At 41.7% G+C, this 25,330-nt stretch overlaps 1 protein-coding gene across 1 annotated transcript in view; it reads right to left on the bottom strand.

The window, feature by feature from the left end:
* BICC1 (BicC family RNA binding protein 1) overlaps window positions 1-9,616 on the bottom strand; it is a 110,195-nt gene extending 100,579 nt beyond the window's left edge. The window contains exon 1 of the mRNA XM_040607130.1: window positions 9,249-9,616. Within this exon, the coding sequence (XP_040463064.1) occupies window positions 9,249-9,450 (202 nt within the window). The 5' untranslated portion in view covers window positions 9,451-9,616. The remainder of the gene's footprint in view (window positions 1-9,248) is intronic.
* Window positions 9,617-25,330: the final 15,714 nt, after the last annotated feature.

Genomic DNA, 25,330 nt, shown 5'->3' on the forward strand with positions numbered 1-25,330 from the left:
CAAGCATAAGAAACACAAAATTTTAAAAAAGAAGTCTTAAGTCCTACTAGGATTTTTAAAGGTGGGATGTACAGACCATTTTTTCCACAGCAGATGTTTCTCACTGTCCTGGGGAAGGCAAATCGACCCCTATACTCAGTCACAATTTTATCAGCTCTGAAGTAAAGGCTGCAAAGTACCATTTTTAATACTGTTATTTGATAAAGCATTTATCTAAAAACATGTATTTATAGTCTTATTCAATACATAACACTAATAAATATTAACCTCTAACATGACTGTCAAATATTAGATTTAGTATTGTAGCTCAACAATCGAAAATGTGAAATCAATGTTCAGCTTTGTAGTTAAGAATCGTTTGATTCCTTTGCTTTCCGAAATTCACTATCTCACTTCAGCACTGAACACTGAAACACTAACCAAAATCCCCAAATTTTACGGTTTGTTTCCTTTTCAGATAAAGGAGAAAAGTCATAAAATGAAATTTTGCCTCTTGTTCTGTCATTAGGCACCACTAAGAAGAGTCTGGCTCCATCTGCTTACACCCCAACACAATTACACAAAATTAGTAAGGTCTTCCCTGTGACTTATCAAGATCAAAGATAAACAGTCCCAGATGTCTCAGTCCCTCCTCCTATGTCAGATACTCCAGTCCCCCAACAGCTTTGTGACCCTTTGCCAGGCTTGTTCCAGCACACTCATGTCTTCCTTGTACTGGCAAACACAGGTCTGGACACAGGACTCCTGATGTGTCTCCCCAGGGCTGAGTAGCAAGGAAGGAAGTATGCCACCCTCAACCCACTGGCAACATTCTTTCTCATGCAGCCCAGAATGCTGTTGGGCTTTTTTGTCAAAACACTACACTGCAGGCTTGCTTATGATCAGCTTGCCCATCGAGACCTCCAGGTCCTTTTCTGGGACACTGCCCTCCAGCCTGTCAGGCCCAAACCTGTGATAGTATATGGGGTAATTCCTCCCCTGGTGCAGAAACTCACATTTACTTTTGTTGACTTTCATGACATTCTGGACAGCCCATTTTTCCAGTCTGTCGAGGTCCCTCTAAATAGCTGCCCTCCATCTTCACATCCCTGACCAGTTTTTCCTTGCATGAAAGTACAAAGTCCAGCAGAGAACTTCCTGTTGTCACCTCCCTCATCACCTACATTTGGAACTTGTCATGAATGCACTCCAGAAGCCTGCCATGTTGCTTGTGCCCTGCTGTGCAGCTCCTCCAGCAGAGAATAGCATGGTTAAAGTCCTCCATGGGGATGGAGGCTTGCAAACATGAGGCTTCTGCAAGCCATCTCAAGGCCTCACATGATGGTCTGAACAGATATGCGTATCACCCCCCAGGTTCGGTCTATCCAGTAATCATGACCCACTCTCAACTGGCTCATCACCTGCTCCAAGGCAGAGCTCCATGCAAGCCCACCACTCTCTCACATAAAAGGGCAACACCTTCTCCTCGGCATCCAAGCCTGTCCATCCTAAAGACCCTGTATCCAGTCACTGAAAGACTCCAGTCCCAAGAGCTATTCCCACCACACCTCTCCAACCTCAATGAGACCATAGCTCTGCAACTGCATGCAGACCTCCAGTCCCATTTGTCCAACATCCGTGCTGCCTGCATTAGCATCAGGCATTTCAGTGAGGTATGTGCTTCATGTGGATTTCCCAGAGAAAGCATGATGACTTCTGTAAGTGTCCTGCAGGCACGTGCCTGTTGCGTGCCTTTCTGATTTCTATGCCTTGGTCTCTACTGCACTAGAGCTACAGAGCCAGGATAATGACTAGGACAAACCAGTGTTGCTACATACCCATCAACCTCTTTTCAGGAAATCTGGTTTGGAGCAGAAAAGTTAAACACAGTTATGCTACTAGGCAAATGACTTACCCATTCAGACACCTAGCATAATCTCTGTTCTGTATTTGTTTTCAACCCCCAATCTATCACACCCACCTTTTTTTGCATAGACATCAAGAGTTTTTTCCCCCAGTATCCAAAACCTACACTTTTACATTAAATAAGAGAACCTGTTGAATACCCAGATTCCTTAGACTCCATTAGCTGGAGAGCAGCAGCAGAGATACAGCCTTGTGTTTCCTGTGAGGATCACAGCGACTCCAATAGCTCCACACATACAGTGACCTGGCAGAGGCTTGCTATCACTCATGAGCGTTCCTTCACATCAATGAACCTTTAACAGGAAATAATTTTTTTTGAAAGTTATGTACTCCTATTCCAGTAAAGAGGATATCACTGTAGACATCTTTACATAAATCAGCTATAAAAGTCATCGAAACAGCAAGAGTTGCATTGCCCATGTAATACAGTCATACTGATCCGAACCAGAGACAAGAAAGCCTAGGCCTAAACAAAAATAGATACTGAACAAAAGCTGCAGGTATGTTTCAAGGAAGGCTTTTAGTTGCTTAAGTCAATTTTTTAAAAAAAATTACCACCAATTAACAGGTAGCAACTTAAAGAATAAATCCTTAAATCAAGTACTCATTCCTTCAGCTACAAAAAGTACACACAAAATGATCTATCTGAACTCCAGTTCACATGTAGTCATATTAGTTTTTATGCTTAAAGCCACTGAGTCTTCACACTAAGGGATATCACTGTAAAAAAAAAATTAAAAAGCTATTCATTCTTCAACACAGAGGGCTGAAATTAAAAAAAACCTAGCATGTTTCATTGTTTGACAGGCATAAAGCCAAGAGCCTGAAATAAGTACTCAAAATAGGACGTATTTTCCAATGGAGGTAAAGATTACAATATAACCAACAGGAATGTGCAAGCCAGCAATACTTAACTTAGCAGTTCATGCCAAACCATGATAGTCCGTTGTACTACTTAAAAAACACTGAAACTTGAGAAAGTGGTATTATTACAATTGTTAACAGTGGAATGCAAGACCATTTTTAAACTAAAAGTCACACAAATTCATTTAATATATTTATTTTTGTAGAAATAGACTATTCAGCACTTTAGGGAATTGAAAACCTGACAAAGAACTTTTTTTTCTTTTTTTTTTCTACTATATGCAAGTTAAATACCAAATGTATAAGCTATTAGAAAGGCTCCAGTTTCCACAACTATGTCCTTGCCCAGGTTATGCTAATACATTGCAAGGAACAACAACGAAAAAAAAACAAAATAAAAAAACACCAACAAATCTCAATTTAGAAAAAAAACCGACCACACTTTCTTCCCCTAGGAAACTGTTTAAGACCTACTAAAATAAAGAATTGAGAAAATACTTCAGTAAGAATCTGGTCAAAGAAAAAGACATACTTCACATCTCTTAAAGTTCCAACAGGGACACAGGGAACTTTAAACAGCAGTATAAATCAAGAGCACTAAGTATTCTTAACTTCAGTTGCAAGAAAGGTAAATTATTCAAAGGATCACACAACATTTAGTTTAATTATACAGATTCCTGCCACCATCACACTCTCAAAAAAAAAAAAAAATTACAGAAGAGAATTAGTAATTCCTGCTTAGCCGTTTAAACATAAAAAACCCAACATAAATTTAACATGGAGTTTGCTATCACCACACAGAAACCATCAGTCAGGACCATTCCATTTAAATTATGATTGCCTATTAAGCAGCTAACTCACTGAAAATCTTTCAATTCATGTTTTCAGGGGCTAGTCTTTAACAAAACTATGGTTCATAGCAATGTCGCAGCAGAGGCCCAGGTTCCCTAGAACATCTAAACATCTCCATCTTCTTTAATATATTCAAATACAAGCATTTTTCTTCCCCACACCCACAAACCCCTCAAACTCTGCTTGTCACACTCACCAATTTATTCTCTGTAGTTAAAACTACTAGAAGTCTAAGAAAAGTAGAAAAGTATTAAAAGTACTTTCCCACATAGCTATGCATTAAGTAGGGAAAATATACATGTTTAAATACAGTGAGTTTCACCTGATGGATCAGCAAACAAAATAAATTGGTTATCATCCAAGCATCAGAACTAGGCACTGCACAAGTACAGTCCTAGGATCAGGCAATGGCTTCAAAAGGTGACCTCCAGGCAAAGGAATTAACAAATTTCAGTAGATTTACACTAAACTTTGACCTAGATTAGATTGTGGAAAAAAATTGTCTCTAACTACTTATGTCACTTCGCTCTAAGAAAAGCATAGCTTCTTCTGGTGTAAGACTACTAGTTGAGCATTTTCCTAACTCCCCATGACAGGCAAAGAGCACCAAAGCAGAGGGACCAGGACAGGGAAGAGTTCACCTGCTGCGATGGCAGGAGGGAGACCCACACAAAGGCACTCAAATGAACTGCTTGTACTGACTTCATACTAAATTTCAGTTGCAGTACTATTATCCTTACTGGCTGAAAAAATAATAAATGATCCTTTATTATTTTTAGAAATCAGGTCTACATTACATAAATTAAGATTGACATGCCTCCTATAATTCTGACCTACCCCAGTTAGCGATTATTTTTAGTTACTAATGACAGTCAGTACTACATCAGCACAGAGTACTACTATTCTCCAAGATTCCTACTCAGTATCAACACAACCTTCACTGTAAGATGAGGTCAACAGCAAACAGTGTGCTCATGGTGATGAGTACTCTTCGGAGTTTCCTGGGTATGTAGGTCTGTGCTTTTCTTAATGTGTTTATCAATAGTCAAGTAAATACTGAATTTTCATGAGAAAATATCAACCAAACCACAACACAGCACCCCCTCCACACATTACCCACAAAGTTTCAGATCCCATAGTTAAAATGATCACAAAGAGTCCTCAAACTGGAAGATGATGTGTAAAACCAACCAAATAAGAACAGAGACAACAGGCAAGCTGTTGTTTTTTTAAAGAAAGAGCCATATAGAATATGGCGCACACACCACTGCTGGCATTAGATTCTTACTAAAAACCAGCATGGATTTGCTTTTTTACCAAAATACTGTTGTGTGACAGCGCATTATAAAGTTATGAAGTGTTTAAACGTGTGTTGTACATATATCCCATCAAAACCCCAATGTACGTTTAAAAGCATGACATAGAAAAAGGCTTATTTGAAATGCAAGCCTGGTATAATTCTTTGTAGCCAAGAATAAGACATACATGCAAGAGAAAAAGTTGCCTTTTTTGTTTCTTTGGTTGGTTTGTTTTCTTTTTTTAAGTTCATGGGCTATTTGTCTAATTCTATTGATTGCTGTAACATTACCTGTTAATTATACTTTTTTGACAGCTTTTCTAAGTTTAGTGGTTTGCATTTTTAAATAATATTCAGCTGCTATGGTAACAGGCAGTCAAACATGCACTAAGTCATTCATTCCACAGTATTAAGTCACCTGAGCATACACCAGAATTTTGTGCAGAGTAGCTATAATTAATAGGGCTACTATGAAATATCATCTTCTGTTGCTGCTGAAAAGAATAGCTCATCCATTCTAATCAAACTTGCTTCCTGGGGGGGGAAAAAAAGCTTATTCTCAAGATACTTGTTTACCAACAAACTCTGATGAAGACATGCACCATAAGATAGCTTACATTCCACCATAAAGCCTGAGATTTGTTTCTAGAACATTATTCCATTCATCTATGAGCAAGTAATAAAGGAGTCATACAAAGGAGTTGGACATAACAAGAAAAAACTATTCTTATGTTTAGGATTTTTACCACAGCATTTTGCATTTTCTGATATTCCAAACGTAAGAGCTCTTAGAGAAGCTCCCTCTACCTTTCATTTCACATACTTATCTTAAGGCTATTCAGAACCACACTCCGAAACACCAAAAATATTAAACCAATTATTTCAAAGTTGGGGGTGGTGGTGAGGGGGATGTACCAGAAGCACCCTCAAATCTATCAAGATTTTCTGATACCTCAGTTAACATTTGGTTTCTGCTTCAAATACAACTGGTAGCAAATTAGCCACCTGAACATTTCTGAAAGAGCTACCCGGTATCTCACTACAGCACTTACTCCAGTTGTGGATTTTCTATCTGACAACTGTATCCCATTTGTGCCCAGGAGCTATACAGTCTGCTATGCCCAGGTGAATCTCACTGAAGCCTGCGTTGCCCCTCAAGAAACTATCCACGCAATATTAAGTGCGGGAAAGATGAAAACAGCCATGACAGAAACAGAAAATTCAGCAACGCAATCACCAAATGTGACAGAAGGGCCAAGAAAAACACTGAGCTTCTTCATACTCTTTCTAGCCCTGATTGTTTTTTACATTTCATCATTAATACAGTAAACAACAGATGTTAACTAGCAAAAAAATAAGGGATCCCCAAGCAAAAATGAGAACATTTCCTGACAGGTTTCTTCAACAGATGTGGTTTCAAACTTGGCTTTAAAGATGACTGAACTAAAGATGACATATTCCCACTTTCCCATAAAATAAGAAAGCTATCGTGAACAGTGGAAGAAATCACAAGTTTTTAAAGTCATTTTAAGACCTTTCACAAGCATAAACGTGCTGTCTAGCTGCTGGTAAAAGCCAAAGAGCTTTTAAGCATTTAATACGAACAAAAAGCTGTACTTACACCAGCCCAAGTTTAAAAAATAAATAAATAAATAAAAACCAGCAAAAATCCAGCTAACTTTTGGAAATCAGAAATCTGGTCATCACCACTTAAGACTGCAGAGGTGTTTCCCCTCCACGATGCAATTTCTGCATATTTTAAGATCTTCCAGTGAAGGATCCGGTATTAGAAACTGTATGAATCATGACCCTATGAACTGTCTAATAAAAGTTAGTTTCTGGAGATGGCACACTGCTTCCTTTCCATTGTTCCTTTCCTTCTAGGGGGAGTAAAAGTTTCCACTCCCAACAGATGGCCACAAAAAAAAAAAAAAAAGAAAAAAAAAGAAAAAAAGGGGGTGGGGGGGAGATGGGGAAGATGTTAAAACAAATTCAACTTTGGCTTGTAATTAGCAGTATGATTGACACTGAATTTCTGGGTGCCAGTTACAGATCTGGCTTCACAATGCTCTTTGTGACACCCTGACAGAGCTACTTGGTGCCTGAGGTATTCTACAAGGAAAGAACAAGCAAAGTCTATCTTGTAGGAATTCAAGAGGCAAGATAAAAACTTGTAAAGTACGTAAAGGAAACTGAATGAAAGTGACAATGTTTAACAAAAAGTTCACAGTTTTCTGACAGAAAGAGCTATTATGTGTGCCTCACACTTCCTAATAAGCAGTTTTTCATTACCAATAATCCAAAAAAAATTATGTTTTCGTGCAAAATCGATTATTGCCAAGTCCAACACACCCTTTTTGTGAAGGAAAGTACATCTGATGCAAAAACTCTTCAAACCATCACCTAAACCATGTGTATTCTAGACCAGACATACATCAACTTCTCATCAAAAAGGCGGCAGCACTCTGTTTGCATTTACTCACTGTACTCTATCAATCACAACTTTTTACTACACTCTTATGATAGTAAGAAAAAAAAATAAATGGAACAAACAAAAAACCTCTCACATTTTGACACTGGCTACTACTGGATGACACAACCTATACGGTATATGGAGTCTGCTTAGGAGCATCTTTTACCCTCACACGCTTACTACCTCAGGCAGTAGAAGGAAGGACTGTGTGTGGGATGAGATAATGGAAATTTATTTTGCTACTAGAGGAAAATGTTAAGGCAATCTTCAATCTTCTCAGTACTTTAACTTTTGACCCTTCTTCCTGTAACTTCATACGCAAGAACACTTTTTTCTTTTCAATATCCATGGGTTTTTTTTGGTTTTAAGACAACTTCGATGAGCAAATCTTTATTAATAGTTGTTGCCACTTATGAGACTTCTGTATCTCGGAATTCCTTTCTCTTTACTGCATTACATAATGAGATTTTTCTACTAGTGCTAAAGTATTAACTGATTAAAGATTAACTCACCCCCAGGAGAGAGAATCTCAATTAAAAAAATTCCAATCATTGTAGTCACCAAGTCAAACCGCAGCTCTTCGGGGACCAACCCCACTCACCGGCTCCCGTTCCCCTGCTCGCTCCCGCAGCCTGCCATGGCTGGCAGAGGCAGGTGCCCTGCAGGGCAGGGTCAGGCAACCAGCACCCCCGGCTCCCAGCAAGTCAATGACATGCCTTCCAGGTGACACACCACACCAACAACAGTGAAATATTTATCAGGGGGTTGTTTTGAAAACGTACATGAAATACACCGTGTTAAGTGTAACATGAAGTGTTTACAAAACAGTAGTCCCCGAGGAAGGAGGACCTTCCTGAAACTAACTTTATCTTTCCTTGTTGATCCAAACACAGCCTGAGATTTGACAACACAAGTCCTGAAACTGACCTCCGTTCTCATGGGCTCTTCAGCAGCAGAAAACACCCCAGGGGCAGCACCCCACTCAGCAACAGCCCCAGCCAGCTCCCGTCTATTTATCTGCTCTTCAGCAACAACAACTGCTACTCCTATATATTTTGTCAGAAGCTGCCTACGTAACTTCCACGGAGAGTCAGATAATTCAAAACATATTGGGACAAAATATGTAGTCTCAAGGAAAAGGGGGGGGGGGGGGGGGGGGGTTAGAAGAAGAAAGCAGAGCCAAAGGCTGAGCAAGTCTCAGGGCAGCGGTTGCCGGTGTCAGCTCTCCCGCAGCCAGCCCCGCTCCTCCGGCCGGGATGCCCAGCTCCAGAGGCTCCCTGCCCGGTACGCCGCGGCCCCGGCTGTTCCTCGAAAGCCTCAGCCGCCCTGCCAGAGCGGGGATATTATGCTTTTAAAGAGGGATTTCTGAGGCACCTTGACCTTCAAAGCCACAGCCTGGCTGCGCGCTGGCTACCGCTGCGAGACGAGCCCCGGCGGGGCTGGGCACCGGCACCACCCGCCACGCCGGGGCCGGACCGGCTCCAAGCGACGTCTGACGCCTCGGGGGTGCCCTGTCACCCGCCCCCGGCCGCCACGCGCGGCTCCGCTGCGGGGAGAGGGAAACACGCAGCCTCCCCCCCTACCCCGCCCCGAGCAGCGCCGGCCCGGGAGGCCACGGCAGCGCCCGGCAGCCCGGGACCGGCCCGCGGGGCTCCCACCCACCCAGGGCCGCGGCCAGCGCCCGGCCGGCCAGCGGCCACCCCTCTGCGGCGCCGGAGCGGCTGACAGGCGGCTCCCCGGCCCGCCGGGGAAGCGGAGAGGCAAGGCACGGCGGGCCGGGGACCCGGCCCCTTCCCCTCCCGGGCCGCCACCGCCCCGCGCCCCCCGGGGACCGCCGCCGCCGCTCCCCGCCCTCACCTTGGAGCATGGCCTCCAGTTTCTTCCTGTCCACCCGGAATCGCTCTTCACCCCACTCGGGGCTGTGCAGGGGCTGCGGCGGACCGGCCGAGTCCTCCTCGGAGCCGGGCACGGGGGAGTCGGTGCTGCGCTCGCTGTTGGAGCCCGGGTCGGAGAGCGGCTGCTGCAGGTACCCGCTCAGCGGGTCGCACTGAGCCGCCATGCCGCTGCCGGGCGGCCCCCGCCGCCGCTCCGAGCCCCACTCGGCCGCCTCCCCGCGGGACGCTATCTGCCCCCACAGCCGCCCCCCCGGCTCATCCCAGCCGCCGCCTGCCAGAGTCCCGGCCCCGGCGCCGCCGCCTGCGCCCGCCTCTGCCTCCGGCTCCCCGCCGAGTGTGCGCGTCCCCGGGCCGGCGGCGGCGTCCACGGCTCGGCGGCGCCCCCAGCCCGCCCGCAGCCCGCACAGCATCTCCGCCTCCATTGGGCCGCCGCCGGCCCGCCGGGGAGGGGCCGGGGATATCCCCGGCCGCGGCCCGGGAGGAGGGGGCACGGCGCGGCGCGGCGGGAGGAGAGAGGGGAGGGGGACGGGGAGGGGGAGGGGAGATGCCGCCCACAACCGCACCGCCTCCGCCTCAGCGCCGGCCCCGGCCGGGTCCCTGTCAGCGGGGCTCAGGGGCAGCCGCCGCCGCCCAGCCCGGCCCGGCGGGCGCTCCCCGCTCGGGGCAGGCCCCGCCGTGAGGTGAGCGGTGCCCGCGGCGGGGCGGGGGGCGCCGGGCTGCCCGCGGCCCCCCTCGGCTTCCCGCCTCCGCTGCCTGAGGGAGGGTCGGTAGCGATCGTGGGGTTCCGGGGAACACGCGACGTGCGGGGTGGCGGGCCCTAAAAATCGTTCCCGCCTAAAAAGCGCCCCCCCCCACCCCCCCCCACCCCCCCCCCACACACACCCCGCGGAACCCACCTGCGTGCGCGGCAGGGACAGGCAAGGCAAAGTTTTGCCCGTGTGCTGGAGGCGCCGTTGGCTCGGCGTGGGGACAGACCGCCTCGTGGCCACGGGGCCCTGCTGTTCGGTACGAAGCCTCCGCCAGGCCACGCGCTCCGCTGGCACCGCCGCGGGAAAGCGGGATACGCGTCCCTCGGCTCCCGGCGTAACGGCCCCAACCCGCACCCGGCATCCCGCAACCCGCACCCGGCATCCCGCAACCCGCACCCGGCATCCCGCAACCCGCACCCGGCATCCCGCAACCCGCACCCGACATCCCTCAACCCGCACGCGGCATCCCAGCGCGGGAGTTTCACGACGGCGCAATTCCTGTCGCTTCACAAACAGATCGAAGACCAAAAGCACCCGCCCGTGCAGGAGAAGCATCGGCAGGAGCAGCCACGCCCGCAGCGATGCCGTTGCACTGCTTCTGCAGTCGGACCCACTGCCCCATGCGTGGCTGCCCAGGCCAGGTAGGCGAGGGTTGCACGCCCCTCTCTGGGTCTGCCAGCTTGTTTCTTCTTTGGAAATCCTCTCCGACAAAAAAAAGCAGTGCTGCACATCACACAATCAAACAGAAGCTTTCTGTTTTGATTAATCGCTGCTTTCTGGTGAAAAAGCAGGCAGTGATAAGATGCTTTGGCAGCGCTGTGCCTGGAATCCCCAGTGGTACCCTGCCCTGAGAGCACCACACCTTGCCCGCAGTGCCGCAGACACCTGTCATCTGTCTTCTTCAGTACTGGAGCATCCGCATGGTTACGGTGGCCAAACCAGTTTGCTGTACGCACACTGGAAAGCGATACAAAAATACAGCTGACTTAGGCGATGGTGAATTCGCCTCATAGTTAACATCACTTTGAAGAACCGTGTTAAAATTTGTCAGGAACTGCACCAATACTCCAGGTAGATGGGAACTGCGCAGTGTCCAGGTGCAATATGCAGTCATTCTTACAGAGGTTCACATTTTGGCTTACTGAGTCTTTACATATTTCCCACTTGGCGTCATGACAGTGTGAATTCTACAACACTCATGGTTTCGTTTCTACTGAACATTATGTGCACAGAGGAAGGTATTCTTAGTGGAAACATCTAGTATTCAGTTGCAGTATTTAATTCTCTTGGTGGTCTCGCAGCCTCTGTGGATGCTAGCCAGTGGCTTGCAGACAACATACCGCTCAAAAGACCCTCTGATACTTCTCATGACCATGGGAAATAAAATGGCTGAAGTCAAAAACAATAGTACAAAACATGAATATAGGCCATGAAAACAGCACAATCTCCTTTTCTCTCATAGTTTGCTTGTAGCATGATAACACTTTAGGTGTGCAGGGCAGTCTGAGGAAACACTCAAGTCTTTTTCTTCCCAGTTCAGAAGTTTACAGTTACCAACCATTTGTTTGGGTTCGTGTTTGTTTCTTTTTTTACAGATGAAAAATTGAATACTGTCCGCACCAAAGCAACCTGAAATTCAGCAAAGTCTGAAGCCTGACCGAGATCAGCACCAGCTGGAATTGTCTGTCTTCTAGATGCCGGGACCAGTAAGATATGCAACCCAAATGTTCAGATGTTATGAGTGTTGACCGTGCCAATTACAGTCCACAGCAGCTACAGGTGCGTAGCACCTCTGAGCAAAAAAAAAATATTTGCATATTTTCCACTCATAAACTAATGAGATTTACAGCCAGGGATTCTCAATGTCCCTTTCCTTCTGTTTTATCAGTTCCTGCAATATAGCCACAGAAACCTTCTTTCTCATCAATTAGCTATGGTTGAACTTGGCAGTGGTTTTTGTTGTTTTTTTTTTTTCCCCAGCAGCCATGTAAACAGTGTAATAAATCAAAGATCTCTTTAAAAAATAATGATGTACACAGTTTAGGTTTTATTCATTGAAAATAACCCTTTTATGGCGTGGTTTTGGACCGAAAATAAGAAGTAAACTCTTTGATTTCCTATTTAAATCCATATAAAATTGTTGGAAAAAGAAACAGATTTAGTGATTAAGAGTTATTATTCATAGTATATATTCAGTAGAGTATCACTTCTGTTGCATAAATGGCATTTTATTTCTCCAGTATATTGCAGTGGAAGAATAAAATGTCTGTTGCACAGAAAACTTGAACTAAGCTGAAAACCACATTTTTAATGGCTAAAATAATATTAAGTGTGGATAGAATTGGGGAAAATGGATGGAAGTTGGCAGATAAAAGATCAAATGGCTAGAAAGAACATCAGCTGAAGTTGACTTTGGCATATGTAATTTATGTTGGCCATTTTTATGTGGTCAGTAGCTTGATCAAAGAAAAGAATAACAGGATCTTTCTTATTTTGGTATACCGTGTCTATTTTGTTACATTCTCTCCCTCTTTTTTCATCCTGGTCTCTTTTCCTCACCTCACACACACGTAATATCTGCAAATCTCAGAAAAAGCGTAACTGAGTAGAAAAGTGGTTTATTCTCACACTCAACCTATATGCAAAGTCTATTGTATAATATTCATTGGGCTGAAACAGATCCTATGAGTTTAAAGGAGAATCACTAATTGGTTGATCTACTGTAATAAGTCACATTTCTTTGGGACTGTATAAATGCCCCATATCAAGAGGGGTATAGGATCTCTCCGGTGAAGAATGTGGTTTTGCCCTCTGACCTGTGGACAAGAAATGACAGCCACCACACAGTGAGCACCATTAGATGGCTTTGGGTCTGCCTTAGGGCCATTGCCAAAGCGTGAACCTGATGGCTAGCTGTCTCTGCACTCCACAAGGGCAAGATGTGGAAGCTACTTATAAATGGAAGAGTGACACAATGTAACTTGTCATTAACACAGCACGGTCTGTATTCCAGAGCTTGCATTTATTTATTATTCTTGACCTCAAATTCATCTACTTCACCACACCATTATGAAGCAACATGGTGTTATCTGTATTTTTCTGAGGTTGGAGGCACTTGCAAAAGCACTAGCTCGGAAAGCTGCAGTGTGAGGGTGGGGGAAATGAAGGAGGCATAGAAAATCTTTAATATCTGTGGTATCTAGAAATGCTTTTCTAGGAGAGTGCTAAATTTGGGTTTAGTTGTTTGGGAGAGGTTTATTACCAGTGAAAATTAATGCTGGTGGTATTTTGAAAGGCTTTATTGCATTCATCTCTTTTGCAGAAGTAAGAGCCCGTGATACTTTGTCTTTCATGTTGTTGTGCCATAACCCCCAAGTAGGCCCCATTAACTCCAATTTCTCAGAATAACATAATGTGGCCTACTGTGTACTAAAGTACTGTGCACTCAATGCCCACCAGCAAGTACGTAAAAGGTCCTCCATCTGTTATGAAAACTTTTCCACCCCCTAGACATTTCCAAGATAAATTCTTTTTCTAAACATAAAAGCAGAGAGATCCTGAAACATCTTCTTAGCTATACTGAGTCATGGCTCCATAAAAAAAGATTGGAAGAGATCTCAAGCAGGTCATCTAGTTCATCTCCTAACTCTGCTGAGTTCATTCCTGACAGATATTTGTTATTCCACTCCTCTACAGTTTCTAATGAAGAGGTCTCCATGACCTCTCCAGTAAATTCCTGTGCTTCACTTGCCATCAGGAAATACTTTTTCCCCTTAATAAATAACTTGAATTATTCTTGCTGCAACTTCAGCCATTAGTTCTTGTCCTGTCCACCATGGACACAGTGAATGGATTATTTCTTCTTTGTATCAAACTTTGATGCTTGTGAATACTTTTATCAAGCATTGATTAATCCTTAAGTGTTCATCATTAAGCTAGTCACTTCTGAGTCTTTCAGCTCATTCTCAGAGGTCATGTTTCTGCTTGTTGTCCCACAAACTCTTTCCACAATAATCCACATCCTTCTCGAAATACAGAGCACAAAACTGGGGAGAGTACCACAGCTGAGGCCTTACCAGTGCTGAACCACTGCATGATCTTATTAGCTGTCTCACAATCTGTACTCCTGCTTATTCATTTCTCTGTCATGCTTATTCTGTCTCCATGGCATGCCGTTACTGGTTTATATCGATGTACTATAATCCCTAGGCCCTTTTCTGGAAACAAACAAACAAACAAATCCACACAGCAGACCCTGTCATCTAACTGATTGTTGTTTGTTGTATATTTTCGGTGCTCATTACTCTTGTTCAGCATGATCTCCTGGTCTTGTCCCTGTTGAATTTCATCCCATTTCTCTTAAAGGCTGTGTTCCTGGTTCTTTTTAACGTTTCTTTGCAGTAATGTTGTACTTCTGCAGGTTTATTTAGTATGTTTCTAACAAGCATACTTTCAGTTTCCTCATCCGGATCATCAATGAAACACGGAACAGATATGGGCCCAGAACAGAATATCACAGTCCTATTTGATACATCCTTCCATTTTGACAGTGAAACAACCATAACAATCCTGTGTGGAGATGGTTATTCACCCATTTTTATGTCAGCAACTGACAATTTTTGCTATACTTTATGGGAATGTTACAGGAAATAAAGTTTAAACTCTGCTCAAGTCCTTCCATATGGCCTGTACTGCTACTCCCCTACCTGCAGACATTCCTGGTCTATTATAGTAGCGCATTAGTCTGATAGGATTTATTCTTGTTGGATCTCATTATTAAGTTACTTGTGCCAGTTACTTGTTCCAATTTGTGTGATCCTTTTTTTCCCCAGAATATTTCTGAGAGCTGAATTTAGACTGAGCAGGCTAAAATTTCTCCGTTCCTTTCCTGCAGTTTTTGAAGACATTCACTATTATTTGACCTTTTCCAGTTTTCTGGTACGTCACCCATCACCAAAGAATTTTTTAAAAAACATTAATAATTGTGAGAATGAACAGGGAAATAAATACAGCCTTGGTGAATCTGACAGAAAACTGTAGGACCTAGGCTTAAAAGTCCTGACATCGCACAGAAGGTGTTAACATTTGGTAACATTCAATGTACCGTATAACCTTCTGTAGACACTTATTATAGCCATGCAGTTTTAAACATCTTAATCTTTGAAGACTTTTAAACAGGTGGACGTTGTGAACCTTGTCTTTGCTGAAATGTTAGGAGAATTAGAAACAAATGTACGAGACTCAGAAATCCAGGAATTTTCACTCTTGGAAATTTCATTGGGAATTTCTGGTAAGAGTGCAGCCTGTCTCTTTTGGCTCTCAGAAGCACAGTAATAAATTCACATTCTAAATCTAATTAGAAAACAATTATAAAGAGAGATTTAAATATTATCAGTCAAAAAAAGATACTGATATTGGCTAATTTGCAAGGAGAGTAAATATAGCATGAATCAAAGTTGGAGATGGCACTATAAAGACCAAAAAGACTGAGAACACAAATACTGCACTGGCAATCTTGTCATGTCAGGTAACATCCTTCATTGCTGCCAAAAGAACTGCATGATGTATCTGTAAATTAGGAAAAATTGTTTTGTAATGTTTTCAGTAAATTAGAATCTAAATACTAAATCCTGAATTTGATAACTGTATTGTTTCCTTACTTAAGAGCAGGAGAGACTCTCTCTCCTTCAGAAGTCACTGGAAAAAAGTCCTCCTGGCTTAAGAAAAATTATTCCTGTTCTGAAACTCCCCTTGCGCCACTGTAATCTTCCCAGGTGATTGTTAGGTATTTCGCATTCTTTCTGTTTCGCTCAAGTTTAAAGTGGCAGGCAGGAAAAAGTGTCTTTATTGAAGAGGGAAAGGCTACTAAAATAATTTATGATATCACTTTAGCATTGAGAGGAGTTAATTCTTCACTTCAGTCAAATACATACGTAAGCATTTTCCCTCTAGATTCCTAAACTAATAAAACCAAAAAAAACAGATAAATTGTTTTCTGAAGTCAGGTTTCAAAAGGATTGCCCTTTTTAATTAATAATATTTTGGTCATTTTTGTTTTGCTAGTATTTGTACATGTAATGTACATTCTTAACATCCTGCTTTGCTGTTATGCATTTAAGAATGATGCAATTTAAACTCTATTCTTCCATTTCTATCAACAGATAGGATTTACTAAATTATTATAATAGACCCTCAACTAAGAAAGATTCTCCTTTATGCTGCATGAATACCCTTGGTCACTCAAGGCTTTCATATTGAGTAAAATAGCTGGTGAAATGTATGCGTTTTCATCTCAATAGTAAAAGGTTAATAGCTGCTGAGATCAGTCTTTGGTTATCTACCTGAAATCAAACAGAAAAATGGGATTTGAGATTTTTTTTTTTGTTTTCTTATACATGCCTAAAACTTGATTTCATTACTATAAAATTGCTTGCACTTTATAAGTCACTATTCTGTAAAAAAGCACCCAGATAAATTTAGTGATTAAAACGTGCTTGCGTTTATTCCATACAGCTACTAACCTGCCAGTCCTCAGTAACCACACTTTTGTGCTATCAGGACTCTAAATGCACTAATAGGCTTTAATTTCTCTGACCAGCCTCACCTGGGGCCCCACATACACTCTCCACCCATGGGCCCAGAAGCTCCATTTAAGCCTGGCCCCGAGCATTCATTCTTGGTTTGAGCTCTTCTGGAGTTCAGTCTCTTGCCTTGGCTGGATGTTGGGCATGTATTGTAGGCCTGTGGTTCCCTGTCTTGTCTCTTCTTGTACTGACTTCCTGGACAGGTCTCGGTAATTTTATCACTGACCGCATTTGAGACTCTTAATAGAACTTGTTATCAGCACCCTTACACTGGGATCAGTAAGGTGTTGTTGTCCTATGCTTCTGGCTTGTCCTGCCTTGTAGTTCCTGGTAGGGAAGTCTGTTCTTATTATCAGAATGCCCCTTATCAACTGGCTGTCCTTGATTTCTGAAAAGAAGCCCAACCCCTGAGCGTGTAAGTATCAATACTGCAAGCTTACATTGTCAAAGTGTGACTGAAATGTTAGATGTGATGCCAGTAGAATTATACTGAGCGTTAGGTCAGGCTTTTAAGTAACACAAATTTCTATGGATGTGATATCAGGAAAAAGAAAGATACTCATGTGTTGCAACCTGAACGTCAGGCAACTGTTTTTCCAGTACCCTTTGCTCTGTGTAGTCACTTATTCCTCCAGTGTCAAATGCTACTATTTCAGAATTTCTTATGAATTATTGTCAAAGTAACACTTATATCTACTTTATGCAGCATAAGTAGCTGAACAAAATAGAGGGAGCAAAAAGTTATATTAAAAAAAAAAGTTTTTTCCTTTAGTTTCCTTTTGAAAATTGAAGAATTTGTTTTACCTAAAATAATTTGTGGACTTAGGTAGACCTGCTATTTCATGGATCATAGAACCATAGTGGGGGATCCCTACTCTTGAAAAGATCTTCTTTCAGTTTTTATTGAATTCTCTTTCCCTAATACCCTTAATAGCTTTGATGTCTTTGGTTTTGCATGATTCCTGAAGAACTTCTTGTTCTGCTTTCAAAGACAAAATAAACATATGACCTCTGGTAAAGGAAGGGAGACAAAAAGGTCTATGAACTTTAACACAGAACTGACTGTGAGAGTAAAAAACTTCTTATGAGAAGACATGCAAGTACTCAGTAAGAGGCAGAGACTGCCTCACAAACACAAGGAAGATGATAGTTAAAATAATCTTTCTCTTGCATGTTTTTTTTCTGTACTGGATAACAGAAACTTAGTTTTGCTTTAGTGGTTTAGAACGGGCAGAATATTTAAGAGGCGATGTTCCTCTACTTTCTATTTCCAATTTGTATAGTTATTACCTTAAATTCAGCACAGTACTTCTCAATGTTAACTATATTTATGTGTAAAGCAGTAGTCAAGCTGTACAAATTGCATTGTAAGGATGTGTGAGAACAGTCCTGGTTTGTGTTCATTCAGATCTCACACTTTATTATATGCTGTGTAATTTGCATTGTGATATCTAATTCAGGAGGGGGGAAGATCTCTTCCCTTTTGGGGTGTTGGGGCAAGGGTAAGGAGCTACTTCAAGATTAATTTTTTTGCTAAAATGGTTTATTTTAATGCATATATTAAACCTGGACCGTGACTGGGAAAAGACGAGCCTTGTTTTTTCCAGTATGTTTCTGTCTGAGGCAAATGCAGCCATGATCTACATGAGGAGGGAAGGAGAGGAGAAGTAGCAGCAGCAGCCTGGCTTTGCAACTACAGCTGGCTCCTGTGATATGGAAATGTGCACCATTCCCGTCGCTGCTAGCAGTAAGGTTACTAGAGGCTGGAGTACCTTATTTGTCAGTATATTGGCCTTATACAGAGGTACTTTCAGCAGTCATCCTTTTTTCTCTTCCTTATCTGTGTAACACTTCGGTGAAGTAGACACGAACTGTGGAATGCCATTTGGTATGTAACTTTTACGGAGTCTTTTAAAGTCTGCTGTCTAGAAGAGCCATTTCAGTAGTGACAGCAGTCTTGAGCCCAAGTGCTTCAGAGATGATGCAAATTACCTTCACCTTGTCTCTTCTGGAGCTATCATCTTGAGCTATAACTTCCAGGAAACTTGTATTGTCTATCTAGATGTACTTATTAAGAACTGGCTTGAGATCTGTGTGTGATCTAGTAGGGAAATAGATGAATTAAAAAACGGCTTACATTCAGGAGATCAAAGATTTCATGTATTGCTATTCTTGTTCCTTTTTTTTTTGTTTGTTTTCCTCTGCCCAAGACTTAGAAATACATAGAGGACTACCTGACCCATCAAAATGCAGCAGAAGACTTTGTGTAAAGACTTCTTTCAAGTTATTCCTTCAGTCTAAACTAAGCAATGAAAGAATAGAGTGGTACAGCCATGTTTCTAAACACATGGGAAAGAAGTATTCATCTGCAAGGGCTTTATCACAACGGTAATAGAACGTAGGGCTTGGACCCTCAACAACTGTAACTTGCATGGCTTCAAAGAAACTATGCGGACAGCTGAGCTTGGATGATTTACATCAGATGAAAATCTAATTATTTCAACAAAAAATACCTTGGATAAAACAAACGTAATAGAGAAATGGTTCTAGCACACAGTGGAATTAAAACCAGAAGTAGAAGAAGAGCATTGGCAGTTCCTACTATCCTAAAGGCTGCAGCCAAACCAGCAAAGATTTAAGGAAATGACTCATAGTACTCAGAAGAAAGAAAAACATCATAGTAATGGCAAGAAAAGCTAGGTTAATGTAACCAAACTGTTGAAGTCAAGTTTACTAGCCCACAGAGGCAGAGACAGGAAGCAGTGAAATGACTGAATTACATTCCTAAAACAAGTCTGTAATAGTGTTTTATCAGGTTAGTGACTGTAAATGGCCAAGAACTTCAGTGGACATGAAGGAATACATTTTGCTCTTGGACATTTTTACACAGACATGTTAGAGTAAATGAATTTGCACATGTAACAGATAAAGATTTCCTCCAGAGATCTTGGCGTAACAGATACTCTTTTGCAATACCATGAAGCATGTTCTTTCGTTTGCCTAATAAATATCTGACTCTCACTTTGCTAATATGCTATTTTTTTAAATTTTGCTTTAAAAAGACAACCAAAACCCCAACCTCGTGTTTTATGATTTCTGGGCAAATTTTTATATTGCTCCTTAAAAAACAAAAAAAAGAAAAGATACCTCTCAACACAATTATTAGCAAGACTAATTGTGTAGGAATGCTTGCTATCTTACTGCATGAATGGGCTACAAATAGTGAAGCCAAACCTGGGCTTCTGCTGTATTTACAAAGATTGTATGTTGACATAGAATTAATTTGAAAAATAGTTTTAAGCCTTAACTTAGTATTTATTCCTAAACTTAAACAATTAATTTGATAGTATTTCTTGGGAACAATTGGTGTTGCCTTCAGCATCACCTCCAGTGTTCCTGTGGCTGTGGATAGCAGGGTTGTCTGCTTGGCAGTTGTTCTTTACATTTTTTTAAAAGACCAGTCAGCTGATGACAGGATGGAGGTCGCGGAAACAGGTTAGCACATAATCCTGAACAGATTTTATTTACAAGATGATCACCCTAATGGTGGTCAGATACTGGAACAGGTTGCATAGGGGGTGTAGGATTTGCATTGCTGATGCCAGAACTTGACTGGGCAAGGCTGTAAGCAACCTGATCTAATTGGCCCTGCTTTGACCATGGACAGTGTTTGACAACTTTCCACCTTAATTCAGTCTATGATTCTGTTTTAGGATGTGAAATATACTGATGTGGTGTTTTTTTTTTTTTAATTTACATTTCAAGGCATTGTATGTTCTTATTCCAGAAACTTAGTCCAGACCACAATTTTCTAGTTTATATATGTTTATAAAGATGTTATGTGGAATGTTAAAGGCTTATCTTACTGTTATACACTCCATCTACCAGTTGAAGCCATGACACATTCTTGGCAAATCTGGCCGTTCTTTGTCCCAATTGTTCAAAAATCACCTACTAGTAATTTGTTCTAGTATAGTCCTTGATTATCTTTCCAGTCTTCCACTTTTTCTGGTTTTGGATTTGGTGCTGCACTCCAGTATTTCTTTTGTATGTGTTTGGTTTTTTTTTTTTTTTTCTCCTGAGGGCTGGTGTGCATGGATTTTCTCTTTTTTTTCCCAAAAGATGGTCCCTGATATATCACCTGCATGGAGTGATAGTGGGCTCTGGGAAATACAGCACCTCTGCTGTGATAACTGGAGCTTCTGCTTTTGTCTTGTTCTGCGTAATGCTTTGATACCTATAGATGAGGGGCACGGGGACAGAGTTAGGGTTGGCATGAAAGCACTGTTTATTGTCTAATGGAGACAGTGACTAGACTCTCCCCTGGAGCTACATGTTATAATCAGCTGATATCAAGTAAATAGTCATCTTTTGTAAGGTTGACCACACTACCATTGTTTTTCTGCTGAGCAATTTTCTGGCAGCAGAAGACAGATCTACTTTCCAAAATGCTGAAATGGAGGCTGCTGGGATTATTGTCTTTCTGGATTTAGTTGGTGTAGGTGAGAACATAATTAAAAAAAAGGTTTCTCAGAAAACCGGTGGAATTAGGCAATCAATTTACATTCATTTACAGTAGGAATCAAGCACCTAATTTATTTTTGTGCCCCAGAAAATTTTTTTCTACTTGCTTTATCCTATGGTTCAGTGTTTCTGCAAAGCTGTGTACAATATTGGGATTAAAGCAAATTTGCTTTTCAGGTGTTGTTTGGAGTGGTGACTGTCTAGGACTACTAGTCACAAATCATCATGGACCATACAGGAGGTATAAAGTACAAGTAACTTTGCAAATGCATTTTTCTGTGTGCAAGTCTGCCTGCGTTCTGAGTGAATGCCTTAGTGTTTGAACTGGTGCAGTCACCAGAGTAATTTCAGATATGCAGGTATGTGTCTTCTATAGCAATCTGAGGCTTGGATGGCTTCAAGGTATGTGGCTTGCTGCACTCTGTCACAACTACCAAAGTATGTAGCAATATTTTACTTCTCTGTATGCATGTTGGACTTCTGTATGCAGTTATAATACAGAGCTATGCACGGGTGAAATGTGAAATAATTAAACAGTCTTCCATTCCCTTTTTGTCCTAGTATGTGCCCTTTTAAATAAGATGAATCACTAACTTGACTTAGTTAACCCTAGGGGAAGGCCTTTTAATTATTAACTTAAATAGTTGTGGGAGTTTTGCACGTTTTGCTCTAGGAATGTGTTGCATTATATACTAAAATGGGCTGAGTGTGTCTTGTCTGACTTTGTTGAGATATTTAAAATAATCAAATCTTTTAATATCCAGTACAAAACCACTGGCTGAGACCATTGAAGCAAGTCTCAAGAGGTGCAGGAATAGTTCCAATAAGAGCAGTGCCGTTCCCTACGGCCACCACATTCAAGAAAGAGCTCATGGAGTTAGTATAGAGCAGTACAATTTCAGAGTTTGATGTAAGAAAGCAGGGAGATGGGGGGGCTCTCATTTATGACATGTAATATTGCAATACATGGGCTTCTGCACAGATGCTGTGTGCTAAATGAAGCTCACTAAATTAATCTGTATCCTTCCTGAACTCATTTTGTGTAACAAACTGAATAGTTCTGGAGTGGCAAAGGGCATGTAGGTCTTGAGGCAAGAGCAGATGACAGATGCGTAATCACATATAGAGAAACAGTCCAGAAATACCATACAACAACAAATTATCCACCGGTGGGCGTACAGTTACTGCAGTGACTCTGAACATTGATGTAGAGGAACAGACTTCTTGAATCCCGTTTGAGAGTATAGCACTCAGGAGACTTACCTGTAACAGTCTGTCCTTCAGGCGGGAGGGTGAGCAAGATTCAGATCCCTGGGGTAGGCGCTCTGTGGTACCACAATATCAATGTTTAGCTAATACCATAAAAACCCCATGGACACAACTATTCTGAAATAGCTCAAGCTGATTGATTGCACATATCTTTCTTGATGTTGAGATAGCTAGATGATTCTACACAATATAGAAGATTATAAAGAAAGGCCTTCATTCACTGTGGTGCTTAAGCATGGCTTCATGTGTACAAATAGGTTCACCAAAATCAATGGGTTATGTGATTAAATTCGTATGTCTCCTTAAGTGCATTGCTGGAATGGAGTCACATACTTTAAGCTACGGCATGTGAAACAATGTGCTTCAGGGAGAAAGTACAATCCCCAGCAAAATTAATAGCGAGAAAAGGAGGAGATAAAAATATGTATCTGGCTGTTGCTATACGTGAGCCTGAGAGAGCCCAAGTTTGGCAAATGGAGCATATTGTGCAGTGGGGACTAGTGTTTTGGCAGGTGGATTATTGCTGACTTAGAAGGAGGTATTTTGATTCATGGCACAGTCTTCTGAATACTTTTTCTGCATTTTGGTAGGAGAAAAGGTGCAGAAGGGCACTTAAGAAAACCTGTTGACTTCTAATATTTATTCTGGTGGTGAGGAAGCATTGCCAGTTAGATACCATTAATATTCTGGTGAAACCTCATCTTTTTGCATCATGGAACTGATAAGACAATAGCTAATCATTGAAAAACCTCCATGTGTTCATACCAGATTAAGTTTCACAAGGAACATTCCTGTGTCTTACAAATGAGCTGCCACGGCACTGTGATTCCTGAACTATGAGAAAATGTTTTCTTTGGTTTACAGGTGGGTTAATATTGGAAATTCCTATGAACAGTGCCAGATATTATTTGCTCTGATAAGGAACAACTGTTTAGTTTTTATCTTGTGTTTGGGAGAAATACATCAGTCATCTACACTCAGATAGCACAGAGGCAGCAAATTTCAGAGTAATCTTTAGTTTTTTTTAATCTTCCTACTATAGTTAAAGATAACTTTAGGCAAGTACAAAATGTGATTTTTCACCTCTATTTTTTTCCTTCCATGTGACACATTAATTGGACCAGTGTTGTGTATTAAAAATACGCCTTTTATTTTTTTAAACACTAATAACTTGGGTATTACTCTTAAAGTCAATACAATTAATGAGGGATTAGTTAAATTAGTGTTTTTCAGTTTCATAAAAGTGAAAACTGAGCCATTAGGAAAAATTACATTTCTAGATTCTTAAAAGCATCTTTTTTACATGCAGTATTCTAATGTTTAATCTGTTCTAAATATTTGGGGATTATTTTCCACTAATCTTATTTACTTTGTTTGGAATGGACCTATTCCCCTCATGATCAACTTGTCTGGCTGGAAACCTTGAGGAAAGACGATGGGGTTCTTGGACTTTGCAGGGCTTTTTCCTCTTGCTTCACCAGTGGCATGATTTCTTTCAGCCTTTTTCCTCCTCAGCAAGTGGCCCATTAGGGATGTTCCCACAGCATTTAGTCAGGCTGTGCTCCCACTAGAGCAAAGCTAGGGGTCTGTAGTGTAGTAAGTGAATTCTGCTCTGGCAGGGATTGCACAGCTTTACCCAAGGGGCCTACATCTGAGAAGTGACTGCTGGGCTGGGACTGATCAGAAGGAAAGCGTTTTGGTAATTGGCTTACCTGTGGATAATTGTCATTTAGTATGTTTTGCTACCACCCATGGCTTAAAACTTAAAACTGTTACAGTAGATGCAAGCTAAATATAAAGGATGTAAGCAATGGCTTTCGACATGCTGAATGCAAATATAAATGCAGCATGAAGTGACCTGTGGACTTTTATCTTCCTTGCAAAATGAACGTGTGATTAAAACAAAAATTAAGCCAGAGAAATACTTAGTGAAGAAGTGTCATTGACCTGGATTGACACACTGACATGGTACAGTGGGAATAATCTTAGACAGTTTATATAGCTCTTAAGATGCTGTAAACATTTTAGAGTATGAATGGGGAATATTGTTTGGTTTACAAACGTGGTTTTGTGTTTTCCTGAATTCTGGTTTATTGTTGTGACTATAGCATTATTTTTTCATCTTGCTGTCAAGTAAAATGCCTAGGGATTATTTGGTTATGGTACGAAAACACATTATGTCTGCAGAGTTTGGGTCTGAGTATTCCTGTGAGTAAGAACATGGGACTAGACTCAGTTGCTTACTCAGATGTACCAGTCATGTGCATAATGTACCAGTTTTCTGACTGTTAATTGTAGCCTCATGTTTTTCCAGCGCTACAAGGATGTTGGCTTTAAAAGCAATCTGCAATTAGTAATTTAAAAAAAAATGAAAAGTATTTAGTACATTTTTGTTTTCTTCTGTAAGAAACGTGTATTTTTTTTCCTTTCTGACAAATGTAATAAGCTGTTGCAGGATTTTTCTGTAATTCTGGAAAGTAAATGTACCTCTAATAGTTTATGATGGCTTCAAATCAGCATTGGTAGAATGCCTAAAAATTCCTGCTTCCTGTTGAAAGCACAGTCAGCACACTGGGACACGTTTGTCTGGATGTGATATGTAGAAGGTCTGCTTCTTTTTTTATTTACACTAAGTTTTCAGTGATTCCTGTTATTTCAAACCACATACACCCACACAGCTATGGTTACTTGGAATCTCTCTTGACTGGAATATATCAGGAGTAATTGGGTTGGTATGCCATCTTTTGTTGATAATTGGGAACTCTTGGATCTGACACAAGAAGTTAACAAATTCCCTGTACTTAGCCATATGTTTTAGAAGTTCTTGCAACAGCAATTTTCAGGTCATTTGTCTGGCTAGAATTCGAGAAGAAACATATGGCTACTGCTTATGTCCTGCCTTACTATTCTTAAGACTA

Source organism: Falco naumanni, chromosome 9 (assembly GCF_017639655.2).
Source record: "Falco naumanni isolate bFalNau1 chromosome 9, bFalNau1.pat, whole genome shotgun sequence".
NCBI lineage: Eukaryota > Metazoa > Chordata > Aves > Falconiformes > Falconidae > Falco > Falco naumanni.